The sequence below is a fragment of the Scomber japonicus genome, chromosome 14, assembly GCF_027409825.1.
Source record: "Scomber japonicus isolate fScoJap1 chromosome 14, fScoJap1.pri, whole genome shotgun sequence".
NCBI classification, from domain to species: domain Eukaryota; kingdom Metazoa; phylum Chordata; class Actinopteri; order Scombriformes; family Scombridae; genus Scomber; species Scomber japonicus.
In genome coordinates, this window is record NC_070591.1 from 18,701,415 (window position 1) to 18,717,221 (window position 15,807).

Genomic DNA, 15,807 nt, shown 5'->3' on the forward strand with positions numbered 1-15,807 from the left:
AAATGAAACCTTGACTTACTTGAAGATTTTTTTTTGTCTTTTTTGTGAGCTGATTTGACAGCAGCTGAAGACACAAATAGCATAAAGTGTATATTCTTTCTTAGCACTCATCACATCCAACCACTGTGGCAAAACACACTAAATGATATGCTACATGGATGACTGTAAATGGCACATTCTAAAGGAAGGACACTAAAGAGGACTTTTCTAAACCAAATGCCCCAAACACGGCATTCCTGGAATGTTGTGCCTGTCCAGAATAACTCTTGCTCTTGTGCGGTAGACCTCTGGAACACATATACTAACTTGCAAACCCGTGTGCACAGACACATGCAGTACACACAAACAGAAAAGCTATAAAATGAAACCTCACTGGGAGCAAGGAAGCCCAAAAAGCCACCACAAGAACAGTGGAGTCACGGCTCTGAGAGTTTCTGCAGGCATGCAAATGTTTTAATTTGTACATAATTTCAGATTTAGTAATCACACATTATGCACAATACACAATGGGCTTCAAAGACTATTTGTGTCTATCTGGGCCTGTTGTGTGTGTTTTGGATGGAGGGGGTAATGGCCCCTGGCTTTGTTACAGACCCTTCTGTGGTGCTCTGTGGTTATGGCAGCCTCCCAACACTGCCTGGAATGACAGAAGCTATCTACTCCCATTGAGATTATATGGGACTTCAGCACTTTCTTTACTGTGCCTGCATGCATGTGGAACATTATTTTAAATCATACACCCAGAATCATAGAGTGATGTGGTAGGATAGGTGTGACTTACAAGGTTCGTAGTTTGGGCATGTGGTTGAAGCTGGAAACAGGGATGCTGCTAATGTTGTTGTTGTTCAGTGTCCTGTGAGAAGAAAAGAGCAAACAAAGTCACATTGTCAGAGCAGCCATTTTTTTTAAATGTATACTTCAGTTTTGGTTGTGCACTCCACCATTCCATGTTTTTAGATCTATCCTCCCTCTCGTTTCTCTCCTTGTGGCATCCCACTGGGAATATAACACTTCATTCCATGCAGATGGGAAGCCCTCGCACCTCCCACGCACACGTACGGTCGTGCACACATGCACATACAAGCATGCAGGCATGATCACAAGCTACTTGTAGTTCTAAAGACATACAATACACACACTCACACACACACACTCACACACGCACACGCACACACACACACACACACACACACACACACACTTTCCTCGAACCCAGGGCATCAGCTGTACCAAGAGAATCAGGTCATTTCAATCAGCATAATAACCCTTAACCATATTTCAACCTGCCCCCCTTTTAACACAACCTGTCCTCCTCCCCCATAAAACCTATACATAGAGACCCCATCAAAACAACTCCCCCATCCCCTCTTACACCATTATGACAATCCTATAGCTACATCTGCAATCCATCCATGCCATGAAAGCAGCCTTTAATGGCTTTTTTTGTCTCCCCACCCCCTCAAAAAAGGGGGAAAAAACCCTCACAAACACACATGCACATCACAGTCTTTCAACATAAAAATAGAAAGGCTGTCAAACTCCTTTTGTCCCCCGACCTGCAGTGTTAGTGTACATTGTTTCAGGTGGAGAGCTCTAACAAAGACCTGCGATTATGATTTTGGCAAGGAATGATTAATTGAACGTTCAAAAATCCAGAGTGGAATGCCCACTTGAATGGGATTTTTCATCAGGATGGCAGGAGCCGCCTTGTCAGATGGCCCGCCCAGGGCTGGATAGGGTGTAGATATGGTAGAGGAGTGGGGTGGAGTGTGGGGGGTGTTAATGTGATGGAGGGGAACACTGCTGTCAACTGTGTGGAACAATGAGTTAATGGAGCTTAGACTCCATGATGCAGGCCTCCTCGTGAGGCCCACTGGGGGTATTTTGGCATAATAACCAAGGCCATACTAATTAAAGGCCTCACTATGTGTATGTATTAGTTATGGTTATTATCAGTGCAAAACAATGTCTTAATTTTACTAAGTGCTTAAATGGAATGATATAGGGTGGGGCTGGTTGAATAACATCACTTCAGATACTTACAACACTTCCAAGCCTCTCAGCGCTCTGAAGGCGCCATCCTCGATGCAGCTGATGTGGTTTTTATCCAGCTGACTGTAGAGCCCACAAGAGAGGGTGTTAGAGACTCAAACACACACAATCTTTCTTTCTCCCAGTGGAGTAGTTGTAGTCATTGATACAGTAAGTAGTACACTGATGGACTATGGTAAATCGATACTGGTCTAGGCTCATGTAACCCCTGAAAGTGTCAATAGAGGACTTTGCTGATTGTTTATCTGCATCGATATGCCTCATAAATCTGTGTGTGAATGTGCATATCAACTCAATCACAATGATATGCTAATCGAACATACATCAATTGCATGTGTTACTCATACAGAGGACCATTAAATCAGCAAGCTAAACACACACAAAAACAAATGCTAAGATGCTTCAATTATATTGTGTTGAGAGTGTGTGGATTTTAGTGCTTTGATAATTATGTCTGACTCTAAGATTGATTTAATCATTATCAATGTCATTTTTTAAACAAAAAAGGGAAACTGTCACTGGTTCCAAACTGTGGTTTTCTCCTCTGATAGCAAATAAAATAATTTTCGCCCAAAACAAGACACGTAAGATATCATATATCGTATAAGATACCTGATTATTTGTGATGAGCATTTTTTGCTATTTACTGATATTCTATAGACTAAATGACTCTTTGCAGCCTTCAGTACATCAATCCCTGCTGGAAGAAGGAGTGAAGTACTCACAGGTTCTTGATGTCTGTAGCTCCTCTGAAAGCTTTTCTGGGGATGGACTGGATGAAGTTCTCGCTCAGATCTCTGTGGAGACAACAATGAGTGGAAATTAGTTGCATAAAAATGATCCACAAACCACTGAGGATAGCTTTGTTTGGTTCCTGAAGCAGGGTGTTTGTGTTTAAAAAACAAACAATACAACACATTATTAGAAACCATATTAACATGTTTAAATGATTTCCTCTGTAAACGTTTGACTTCCAGTGCTCAAAGCATGCTTCTCAACCAGTAGAATGCACACTCTATTCAACGTCACTCCTTCTTTAACCATACTCATTGGTGCAGAACAGAAAGCAAAGGGGGATTTTTTTTCTTTCTAATGTTTGCCAAAACCCCGAGGTGTGGTACTGCATGGAGAGCTCACAGTAGAGTGGTTATTTTACAGTGGCTGTATTATTCAGTGTTCACTCATGCTGTAATTTGTTCTCTGCTCTGGTGTGAGGTGTCCATCTCGCTGACTGCACACACAGACCTAACAAATGGGCAGCAGGACAGCAACCAATGAGGGGACATCACTGAGCCTGTGGCGTGGATTCATTACAGGACTGGCCACACAAAGAACATTATCGTTTAGTATTGTGTGTTCAACGCTTAACGCTGGGTACAAATTAGGCATTTGAAAAGTGCATGTGTGTGGAAAGTAAGAGACTGAGAGAGCAGAGGGGAGGGTCAGAGAGGAGAGGAGGGAAGGAGAGTGAGTGAAACACAAGTAGCCATAGTTTTAATTAGCAGCGCCTTTTGTCTGCCGTTTAAATGGTGAACTAACCTTATTCAGAAATGCTCTGCCCCTCTTCTACACACACACATATATGCACGTGCGCGCGCACACACACACACACACCCACACACCCACACACGCACACACACACACACACACACAGGGAGGGCTTCCACAGCTCGGAAAGACGTAAACAGAGTACTTATCGTTGCCCATAGAGAGGCTCTAGCACAACACCAGAATCTATAATACTACACAACACAACTGTGTGAGACTCTGATGATTTCAATGTATTTATTATACATTTGCACCACAGAATAAAATCCCATGATGTACATACAAGCATCAACTCTCTCATAAAGTCATATGGGGTAATGTTAAGACGAGTTCCCACGACACCACACTCTCACATGCTGTCCCAATTGGGTCATCCTTTCCAGAGTTTTCCTACAAACTGCACACACGGGATACGGGGTACAAAACAAGAGGGCAAAATACACAACAGCGGTTGGGTTGTGCAATCGAGCTAATGAATGAGTGGTTGTGCCCTTTTGTTGGAACAGGAATTCAAATATTAAAACAACACTCTGCAATCCACTGCAAATACACCACAATTAAACATGGAATTTGTGTGTTTGCTCTTTTGTTCTTTGAATATTATAAATCAAAGACCACTGTTGAACCAAAACTAAATGGTGCATTTTGCTTGAACATGCAAAGTTCAGTAATGTGTGCGATGTGAATGAATTGTGAAAGGTCCTATAGAGCTTAAGCTGTACGTCGGTGGTCGATTGTGACTTGTTGTGTCTTGCCTCGTCTTTACAATTACATCCTGTTAAAAGATGACAGTGTATTTAACATGACATGACACTGAGTGGCCATAAAATGAGTCCCTTTATACCCTGGATAAACTAATGAAGAAGCATTGCAATTACCTTAAATACATCACATTCCAGCTATATAGACATCCGGCTGCTATTCCAAATGAACAGAAATGTGACGTACACGTATAGATGTTTAAATGAAATGAACTTTGCTGGCTTATAGAGGACATAAATATTCCATCTCATGGCACATTCTAATTTCATCATCTAAGGTTTTTGAGTTAAATTTCTTCTGCAGATCTGAGTAACATCTGCTTTCACCAAGATATGAGGTTAACTATTAGCAGGCATTTTAGTCAATTATACAACAGTAATCCATCTATTCTGCCAGTCGGCCATATTTTGCAGGATCATATCCTACACATCAAACCAGCTTCATGTCTCCTTGCAAGTGAGCATGGGAGCCAGAACAGTTGCGCTCTCGCCAGCTTCTTTGTTGTTCTCTTGGCAAAACAGCATGAGTGCAGAGTTGAATGCTGAGTCAGTCTGGCACCCGGGCTATATTGGTGCCTCTTATCAAGGCGGCTCCATGTGAGAGGAATGCTTTTGGTCTACCTGGCCCTGCACTCTATCTGATGACTAATTAGTCCTCTCACCTTCTCCTCACCTCCCTGCAACAAACATAACAACACACATGCTGCATGCTGTAGCACTGAACTGCAGACATGCTGTTAATGACTTCTCCCCCAGGACATCTGGGAGATGTGTGGTATGTCTATCTGTATGTGTGTCTGAATGTGTGTGTTCGCTCGTGGGTAACAGTAAGAAGTGAGAACAGATTGCTGTGCTAGGACAGCATTGTAAAAGTGCCAGAGGCTGCGTTATAGGTGTGAGGAGTGGAAGAAAGACAGAGAACTACAGAGACAGGCATGAGAAGCGAGAATGCAAGACGGGGCAGGAAGGCTCAATATGAATACAATGCTATGTGTGTAAGTAGTAAAATTAAAGCTCTAGGGTGGAATCCGCACACTAAAACCTCCATAATCCTGTTAGCACGCTATAACATGATTGGCTGGAGTGATCTATACACTCCTACTTATGGTGCTATTTGATTGGATTAGATGCTGAGGTCGCGGGAGGTCGCTTTATAACTGTAGGTCTGTTCTGGGAGAAATGTGTGCCCAAAAAAATCTCAATGACAACCCTAAAAGATGCTATCTTTCGTGCCAAAAAGACTGCCTTTCTCTCATTTACTTATATTGCCTTTCTCCCTCTGCCTGGGTCTTTGTCTCCACTGTCACTTCTAACAGAATAATCACAGCGGTCATGGTTTGGAGTCTGCAGTCTTCTATGTCCTTTAAGGATTTATCGACGGGTTCAACTCCTACGGGAGCCAGAGCAATATTAAATTTAGCAACGCTACATTTCTGCATTTACACATTCTTAAAACGGCAAACAGGACATTTCTGTGGGAGACCATGCTGTATTTTACATAGTCTGTGGTTGCCCCTCATTGGTTTTTTCTAAGCTCAGCCCTGACTTTGTTGGCTCCAAGATATTTGACATTTCTGATTAGTTTGGAAGCAGATTTTCAGGGAAGCACTGATCCCTTGAAAAACAGACATGATTATGTGAGAACAGTCACCACAAAGAGGGATATTGGCCACTATGGTCTCCATCTCTAAGTCAAGACAGTAAATCTAATGTTAAAGCTCTTCAACAAATACCCCCACAGTGCTTCACTCTAAAAGCGTCCCAAACACATAAAGAAAACTAAATCTGGAATGAACAATAAAACCAGCATGGTGTAAAATGACACAAGAAAAATGGACTTTCCTTTTTCCCTGTTTCTTTCTGTTTGTCTCTGTTTGTTTCAGATTATCTTCCATGGTGTGTCTGGCCAATACACACCTTACAAAATGTGAGTCTGTGTATTATTTAAGCTAACCTCTGGATCTGCGGGGTCATCAGATTGTGAAGTACCACAAGTCCAGACATGTTTAAGCATCAGAAGCAGAAGCAGAGGTCATAACCTCCAGATGTCACTCCACTTGCACAGCTCTGTTCAGCCTAAAAGGATTCATGGAAACTATCAGAACCACAGCCCAGCGCTCTCTCCAATGCCCAGACTCCTTCCATACACTCATTACAATGCTATGTAGACTATCCCGAGGCATGGCTGCGGCCTCCAGCCCCAGTCCAGGCCCCCAGGCATCTCACAGAGTGCTGTAATGATGTCAGACCTGCAACTTTTTGTTTCCCTATTTCCTGCACACAGCATGCCTACCAGTCCTTTTTCATTACAGGTGTGTGAACTAGTGCCTGAGTAAGCGAGAGTGAGTGTGGCTATGCCAGTGTTCAAACAGCCAAGACCTGGTATAAATTTGCCTTAATGCACTACATCCCTCGAGGTGGGCAGTTAGTTCATTAATGTAGCCCGGCTCTCCTTAGGTGATGTTGCTCACAGTTCATTCCCATTGTAGCCCTAATGATGAGGTAACACATATGTTTTCAGGTGTGCCTTTGCTATATGAACTCCAGTCTCTGACACACTGTGGTCAGAACTAGTAAGGTTTCAGTTATTAGACCTCAGACAATGGTATTGTTTAGTGTAAAGTACTCTGACAATAAAGTAAGCCACTGATATGCCTGTTTACAAGAATCCCTGCTAAGTCTAATCTGGTATAATTAGCAATGTTATCAGACATAGCTCAAGGCGCCTCGTCTAGAGATTAGCTGTATGTTGAAGGTAATGTCTGGTTCCTGTCTGATTCACATCATTAACCTCTGATCTATATCTCAGTAGACTGCACTAATACTGTACACAAGTGTATTCTGCGTGGCACAAGTACCTACTGTGGCTGCATAACCAATGGGACTTTAATCAAAACTATCAAAAAAGCAGTGTAAAGAGATGACTATGCTTATGATGATCCCAGACTATGAATTATTTAATGTTTATTTCTGACAGCAAAAGTAGGTGGACTCAAGATGAGACATACTTTTCTAGTTAAAGGCTCCACAGTGTAGTAGTGTGAGGGTAAATTAACATACAGCTTCTAATACACTAATGAAAACATGCACATGGACACATGCACACATAGGTCTACATTCAGAACACAAACAATTGCCTCTTTAATATCCTAAAGATTTCATAACCTGTACCTCCACACTTGGTTGACAAAAAACAGGTTCATAAATCAAACAGGATTATTTAATGTTCTAATGCCTTGGTTTTACAGGTTTCACATAGGGGAAATACATACTGCCATTTGAGTATTTATGTGGAAATCTGCACTCCGCAGTGTCTTATCCTTTCTCCTCTCTGTCTTTGTGTGCAGGTCTCTTATAAACAAACTCCGGATTCACATGTACAATTAGAGAGACAATTAGAGACACTGTTTTTTCCAGACTTTTTTCTTCAAAAACAGCTCAAAACACCAAAGGAGGGAAATTTGTTTCAGTTTTATACTGCTGAATGGATTGGACAATTACTTCTTTCTTTGTGTGTGTTTTTTTTTCTTCACTTCCATCTGTGATTAGATTTCATACTGACCAATAATGGCTAATCTTAAAAGAGGTGCTTGTAATGTGGCAGTTTGATTGCATTCATTATAGCATGTGTATCTAAAATGGAGTGTTTGTTTTCTTGATTTCCAGACTCGATTGCGTGATAAGAAAATGTTTATCTTTGCCAAATGCTCTTAATTTTATTCTTCCATTTAAAGGAGAGAAAAAGACTGAGCAAGAGAGTGGGGGAATGTGTCTGATTACTTACTCATTAAAAGAGTTAATGAGGTGTGTGAGGGCTGTTAAAAGCATGGCAGTGTGCTCCCACTAACTGCTAACTACTTTCTTCCTTAAAAACCCACAAATAGACACACTAACATAAACAACCACACACTCTAATTGTGAGCCTTCAGAAAGAAGTGGCTCAACCTGAAAGCACACCAATAAATGACTCAAGATACAACTCCAAAGTAGTAAAAGAGCAGTAGATTCAAATAAAGAGACCAACCAGGGGAAATGGTTTATGATTAAATGGTTTATGTCCACATGTTGTCTTCATCTGTATGAGTGTCTGACTTCTGTAATATTAATATGTATTTATTGCATTCACTGGACTATGCTACTTATTGCTGTCGGGGGGGGGGGGGGGGGGGGTTACAAGCCAACCTTTTCTATCACTATAGTCACTCTAGTGCTCCAGTCCTGAATGTTACTACTATCCTGCACACACGGTGAGCTGAGTAAACAGATGCAAAGATATCTGTCAGCAGAGCAATAGAGTTTATGGGTGGATGTTGTTGTCGACATGATGTGGACTGCCAAAGGATTTGAATTGAACATGTTCAAAAATGTTCAAATCTCAAGTTGTGACTGCTAAATATCCATGAACAATAAAAAAAATGCATGTCTGTCAGCCCTGGAAGAGAGATCCTTCCTCTGTTGCTTTTTGTGTCTCAGTAAGGACAGTAGGGAGTAACTGATGACTTGATCAGACCTAGTGTGGACATGGAAACTCCTGCTCTATTAGCCCTGACAGTGGAGACACTACAGCAGATGCAGCCAACAGAGGGGATGCTCCAACAAACAGTGATTAAGCAATCACAGAGAAAGGGGAAGACAATGATAGAGAGGAATAAAGGGTGAGTCAGGATGTAGATATTTTCACTTGATCCAGCTCTGTTACTGAGTTTTAAAGAAGTCTTGAATTGTTAAAAGTGGAAAAAAACCCAAGTTATGGTAACATGCTGCATTTATGTGTAGACATATTGTTGGCTGAGGTGTAAAGAATTGTAGAAGAGAATGAACCTGCAGTGTCAGGCAGATGAAAAAAGAGGGAAGGTGTTAAGAGTGGGGGATAACATAAAGAGAGGGAGGTGAGGAATATGGATCGACACCGCAGGGCCCTTGGGTGCTTGCCAAAACACAGGCGTGCATGTGTGTGTGTGCTTGTGTGGCCCAGAGAAAGTGACTGAGGGTTTCTGTGTGCGGTCAAGAGTATCCACGCCTTCCCTCTCACCCTCATGGCCCCCTCCTCTTCTCATCCTTCTCTCCACACCTTCACATTTTGCTTTCTTTCTTGCTAAATAAATGATAAACATGCCTCATAGTCGTGTCTTCCTTCACTTCCTCTCTCTCCTGTCTATGCTCCGTGTTTGGGCCTGAGACTAAAGTGCATCCATTCTGTAGTCAGTAACAATCTGGATGAAGGAGCCAGACACCACCACCACTATCATCATCGTGATCACCATTATCATCTGGAGGTCAAAACACAGTCTTGAAAATAAAATCCCATTCATGTTCACATAAATTATCATGCACAGACACACATATATATAGCACACATGAACACGCAGGGTGTGTAAGGTGTTGCTCTAGTCCCTTTGTGGTGGAGATGAGAAAGGGGGAGAAAGCTGGATGGAGCTCAATGGGAGGAGGACTTGATGCATGGGGAAGGAGAAACTACTTTTATAAAGAGAGGAATAAACAGACTGCTTTAGGAATACTCTCAGGCAAAAAACCCAGGAGAAAAAGTCTTTTTTTTTCTTTATTCGTCTCTCTTCCAGGACTAAATATAGGCTCTACAAAGAATCCTAATGAAAAACAAACACTGTACTAATATCAAATGCAGCATAATTCAACTGCATCTTTGTTTGTCTTTGTAGATCTTTTTTTTTCTTTTGAAAGCTAATGTCAACACCAGTCCACCAAAACTAGTACAAACAGCCAGGGAAAAATGTTTGAGTTGAGTTGCATGTCACTTCACTGTAGTTTCCCTTTCCTCTGCTGTGTCGCTTACTCTATTTATTTATACGGACTTCAGGAAATAAGTCATCAAGGCGTATTATCTCATTTCCAACAGACCCCATGGACTGTCATAGCAGAGTGCTCATTTATACATTTAACTCTCTAATGTATTATGTGACTACACATGCTGAAAGAGGAAAAAGGGGGACATGTGGACGCATCTGGAGAGGGTTTGTGATTTATTCTGATGTTGAAAAATACAGCTAGCATAACACCCTCTGTCTCTCGTTCTCATAATACACACACGTCCACCAACTGTCTCTTTTCGATGCAACCTAAAGGGGATTTCATGGATGGGCTCCACTCTAATCATCTACAGCTCACCAACCAATGAGAAACACACAGTGCTCCCAGACTGGAACACTCAACAACCAGCAAGAGAAAACACAATGTCAGTGGAACTTATCAAGTCCACATGAGGGCTGACAGACAGACAGTCAGACACACATGCACACACACACACACATGCGCACACATACACACATACACACACACACACACACATTGAAAATCAAGACAGAACCAGTTTAACTGTTGCCCACATCTCTGCTTTCACTGTAAATGATTCATGATGTCTATGTGCATTTGTAGGCTTAAAAGTCCCATATGAGCACATACATTTGGCTGCCTACTCTGCTGCCACCCATAAGCAAATGAAAGTTAACATGGTGAAGAAAGAAGAAGAGAAAATCTATCCTTCTTTCCAGCTCTCAATTCACCCTAATTTCCCCCTACCATTATGTCTACTTGTGTTTCTGAGTGTGTCCAAGCCTTTCACTGGCAGTCAAGCTGAGTGATGAAGCAGGGCTGAGCAGCATTGATCATGACAAACGCTTACAGGCCCTATCAACTGACGGCGGGGTGTACGATGGTTTTGCACACGGACAGAGCCGAGCCTTGTCCATCCATCATGCTGTCTACCTGCTGGACAATGGAAGAAAAGTGTGAGAAAAACAGAGGGGAGGGGTGGGGTGAGGGAAACATACCTCTCAACAGGTCCATTATCAGTGCCATTACCTATCCCTACATTAGCCTGCAGGCTCCCACCAAGCCAGGAATAATGATCTCCATCACTGAAAATAGCCTGGAAATCATTTTGCTCGATTGGATTTTACATTTACTGGGTCGGTGCAGGAGTGAAAGAGAAGGAGACAGCTATCAGAAAGACAACAAAGCCAATCTCGCTGCTCTCTCTCCTTCATGCACACACTCACACATACACACTGTGTGGCCTTACTAAACTAGTTAAAGATGCCTCTTTGTGAACGGCTGGCTACCTAAAAAGTGGAAAACTGATCCTGAAGATCGGATGACAGCATTTCCTAGAAGCACTGGCCTCAGGTCAGTGTTATTGAGCTGCTGTGATGACAGATCCACTGCACCTAACCACAGGCGGCTGATACCAGATCAGAGGACTGTCACAAAGGCACACACAGTCAGGAGCTATTTCAATCAACACGTAAACTGAACACACTTCAGAACACTTAATCGACTCCATGCACTTTGTAGAGGTGCAGAATTGCATTGAGTGGCCAAGTGAGAAAAAGCTCCGAAAATAGATAAAGAGAGTAAAAATAAAACCATCAAACCTAGAGAGTTTGATGAATTCTAACCAAAATGAACCCCTGCCTAGATTATCTTCTAGTTTCCTCTGCCTTTTTCTGTCTGTGGAACACTCATTCACAGGCCCTTCTATTCTCTAGGCTCACAGTAATTGAGGGTGAAACCACCCAGTCATTGCTTTAAGCTCTCACACTCACCTATCACACATGGAAAGTATCAAGCGAAAGGAAAGGAGAGAAGAGGACTAAGCCAGAGGGAAGGTGAGCAGAGTATCTACCTTTATATTGCACCTGTTCTCTGTGCAAATCCCTGTGAAAGCTAAACTTAAAAACAGCCCAAAGGTACATGCTGAGATATACATAGTCAAGGACACATCGAAAAACTCATTAGAGGAGACAAATGTATGATTTCCCTTCAAATAATCTCATTATCTTTGGAAATACAATTATTTCTCTACAATTTTTACCAGGTTCTCTTTTCTTCCTACTTAAATGTATACATTTAGTGGGTTTGCATTTATCTAAATAAGTAGTATATGTGCATTTTTGCTGCAGGGAAAGTGAGGTTACATTGCACTGAGTGGGAGATTTAGTTGTCCCATGGCACAGATGAGCGATGTGAAGTGAACTAAAGCGAATAGCGAAATAAAGGCTGCAGGCTCTTCTCTGTGTGTTACCTATACTGCTCACCATGATGTATGAGACAGGTGGATTGGGGCTGACGTCAAGTTAACAATTCACCCTGGGCATGTAAGACCTTATCTTTAAAAGGACACACTTGCATGCACACAAACGCATCCTCCAAGGCATGTATGTGCATAGGTACAGTGCGTTTGCTCCCACACACATACACACAAACCTTATCTTAGTGCAGCAAGACGGCAATGTAATCAGCAGTAAGTCAAGCCTCCCGTCACCGTATCTCTGTGCGCAATGTTTCACAAACGACACAATGTAGGTGACAAGTGGTTTGGTAAAGACAAGATTAGCTGCTGCTGGCACTACTTTGTCACAAATTGAAGGGGGAATTATACTTATGTGTCACAGTACACAACAGTGCTTGCAGTACATTAATTGATTTATAGTTCAGCATCAGATTTCACCTGTTGATGGAACCATTGCAATTCTATATCAATACTGTATGTCGTACATTATCAGGCCAATGCGTAATAGTGATGTAATTGTGTATCCAGTGCTCGAAGTGTGAGAATGTACACTAGATTCTAGGACAAGTCTCTGGTAAAAGTATGTTCATAGTGTGTACAGTGGATGCATACAAAACAATACCACCTTAATGATAATTACGGAGTTGTCTTTAGATATGTCACTCATCTGGTGTGCTCAGGAGTACACGTTTACTTTGCACCCCCATCTGCTACACCAGACGACAAAAGTCATCCCAGATGGCCTGTTACATAAGTAAACAGGTAAAGGTTAACCACTGGTCAGCTAGCACTGTGTGTTTGTGTGTATGAACAGGTTCGAGGAGGCAACATTTCCTTCTTGTGACAGGTGTGTGTACATGTCAGGGGTCAGTAAAGGCATTCAAGAGGCTATGAATACATAACTACAGGGTCTCTGAGACTATGGAAATTTGCCATGAATATTACATGAGGCTGTCAGGAAGGCAAATGGCTGTACTTACTCCGATGTCTATGCTTACAAACCAACAACACACATGCATACAAACTTTGAAACTATACAACAGTCACTTCCATTTGTGTTGTTTTTAAATGTGGGGGATTCACATTTAACATATTTTTTTAATGCTATATTTCTTTCAAATATAGTTTTCTTTTATTAAATGTTTATTTTAAATTCTATGTGTGTCTTTTTTCCTGATGAAACTTTAATTTTAATAAATCCTTAAAGTTATATTTGTATTTTTATAATGTGGCAATCATGGTAAATCAATTGATGCGACATTGACTTTCTGGTGACTTTTATGGGCATCTACAGTATGGCTAAAAGTAAAAAAAACACAATAAAGCAAAGTCATTCCACAACAGCTAATGGCCCAATACTTTTCAAATTCAATTTCACTCAGGCAGCAAGTCAAAACACAATGCTAGTCTGGATGTGCATGTGTTTGTGTAATCCCTATGTTGGGATGGGTTCTCAGTCCAAACTAGAGGTGCAAGACCAGAAATTGCAGATGTGCTGGTTGCTAGGAGACAAAAGGTACCCAGCTGGAATTGACTAAGCCTTGAGGGTAGTGTGTGTGTGTGTGTGTGTGTGTGTGTGTGTGTGTGTGTGTGTGTGTGTGTGTGTGTGTGTGTGTGTGCATGCACATTTGCATGTGTGTGTGCTGTCTGTGAGAGAGACTGAGACTGGCAGAGGAAGGAGAGGACAATGGAGTTGGTCCCAGCTGTGCGGCAGTGGGTGGGATTCGTCCTGAGAAAAAGAGCGTAACAATGGACATCAGTGACTGCTCTGGATGTTTACTCTGTCCTCCACACTGCTCTGGAATACCCTCATCCTCCCACACTGACAGCCCACATACAATGAAGGAAGGGGAGTAAATGAAGCAAACCTAACAACCACCACGTAATGATGACAGACAGAGACAACAATTTCAGCTTGTGGATATAAATGATCTGCTACTATGACCAATAAGGCATGTACAATTATTTCTCGTGGTATTATGCCAGACCTCAGTGTATTTCTCAACTTTTCATTGGAACTATTTCTTTGGTAGAAAGTATTTCCAAAGAAAATTGTTCACAGTGGTGTCTGTGGATTATCTTGAGTAACCGTGACATTGTTTCTGGAAAGAAATGATTCTTTTAAATGTGTTTTTTCAATACTTTGAATGGCACTTGTAAAATTCTATTCACCTACTTTGTATTTTGTTGGCGGGTCAATTCTACTAAATGTAATTTTGAAAACCTCAGCAGACATGTTATATTACCCATGCATATTCCTCAAACTATTTTGTATATGTCACATATAGCCTGAAGGTGTGCTCATTATTGAGTGACCAGCCTGTATTCTGTATTATACGGTGGAGCAGCAGATGTGATCTGCAATGCTCAGGAGATAAAGATGAGGCCTGAGAAGACTGAGCTTTCAGGGTTAATGAACCCTTGCAGAGGTGCAGCCGTAGGCATGGATTATTAGTACAAGGGCCAAACACACACACACACACACACACACACAGATTTATGCATCTTTTTGTCTACCTTAAACTGCAATGCACTGCAGTTATATCAATAAAATATCTTCAGCTCTTCAAAGGTATGTTTCAACATAATCATCATAACTCATCTTGACAACAGTGTCTGAAGATAAACATATATAAACATATTTCTCAGTGAAGGAAATAGTTTCCCCCTTTTCAAACAGATAGAGTCCAACACAATGGGTGCTGAAGCACATCCATCATCATCCAAGAGCATTAGCATAGAGACTGATTACTCCCCAGGGCTGCGGGTTGTCTGTGCAGAGTAATGAATGCATGCCAGTACAGTTAGTATACTGTCGCTAGCCAGATGAGGCCAATACCTTCAGATGAATTGCCGCAATGACAGCTGTGATGGATAAGTGGGAATACAGTGGCTTTTTGTTCCATATGTGTGAACACTGAATCAAGTCCATTTGTTTGAGTTGAACTAACATGCCACCACGCTTGCTTGCGTATTCACGTCTCCGACAGCATGTGTTCTTGAGAGCAACTTCTGAATCATTTTATTGCCATAAGTTCTGCATGGACGCCGATGCGTAGCCCAGGGCTGAAAGCATGCATATTTGTGGCTGTGTGTGTGTGTGTGTGTGTGTGTGTGTGTGTGTGTGCGTGTGTTTTAGAGAGGCTGGTCGCCCCCAAGGAAGCTGTGCATCAGGAGGCCAGCCTGGCACTCACTAGAGGACCAACTGCCAGAGCAGGGGGCATGAAATTAAAACTCACCACCCAGGAAAGAGGGAGAGGAAAAGTCAGAGGGAGGAGGAGAGAGCAGTGGTGGAAGAGGAACAAAGGGTAATAAAGATGCAGGGGAGGACAAGACACAATAGGCTGGCAATATAAAATCACCAAAGTCAAATAGGAAACAAAAGAAATTTGCATCGGC

The 15,807-nt window shown here is 41.9% G+C and overlaps 1 protein-coding gene across 4 annotated transcripts in view; it reads right to left on the bottom strand.

The window, feature by feature from the left end:
- Window positions 1–15,807, bottom strand: part of slit1a (slit homolog 1a (Drosophila)) — an 85,992-nt gene that overhangs the window by 32,722 nt on the left and 37,463 nt on the right. For all 4 annotated transcript variants that reach the window (XM_053333346.1, XM_053333349.1, XM_053333348.1 and 1 more), the window contains exons 5-7: window positions 2,778–2,849; window positions 2,044–2,115; window positions 782–853 (exon numbers count right to left, since the gene is read on the bottom strand). In XM_053333346.1, coding sequence (XP_053189321.1) covers window positions 782–853; window positions 2,044–2,115; window positions 2,778–2,849 — 216 coding nt within the window. The remainder of the gene's footprint in view (window positions 1–781; window positions 854–2,043; window positions 2,116–2,777; window positions 2,850–15,807) is intronic.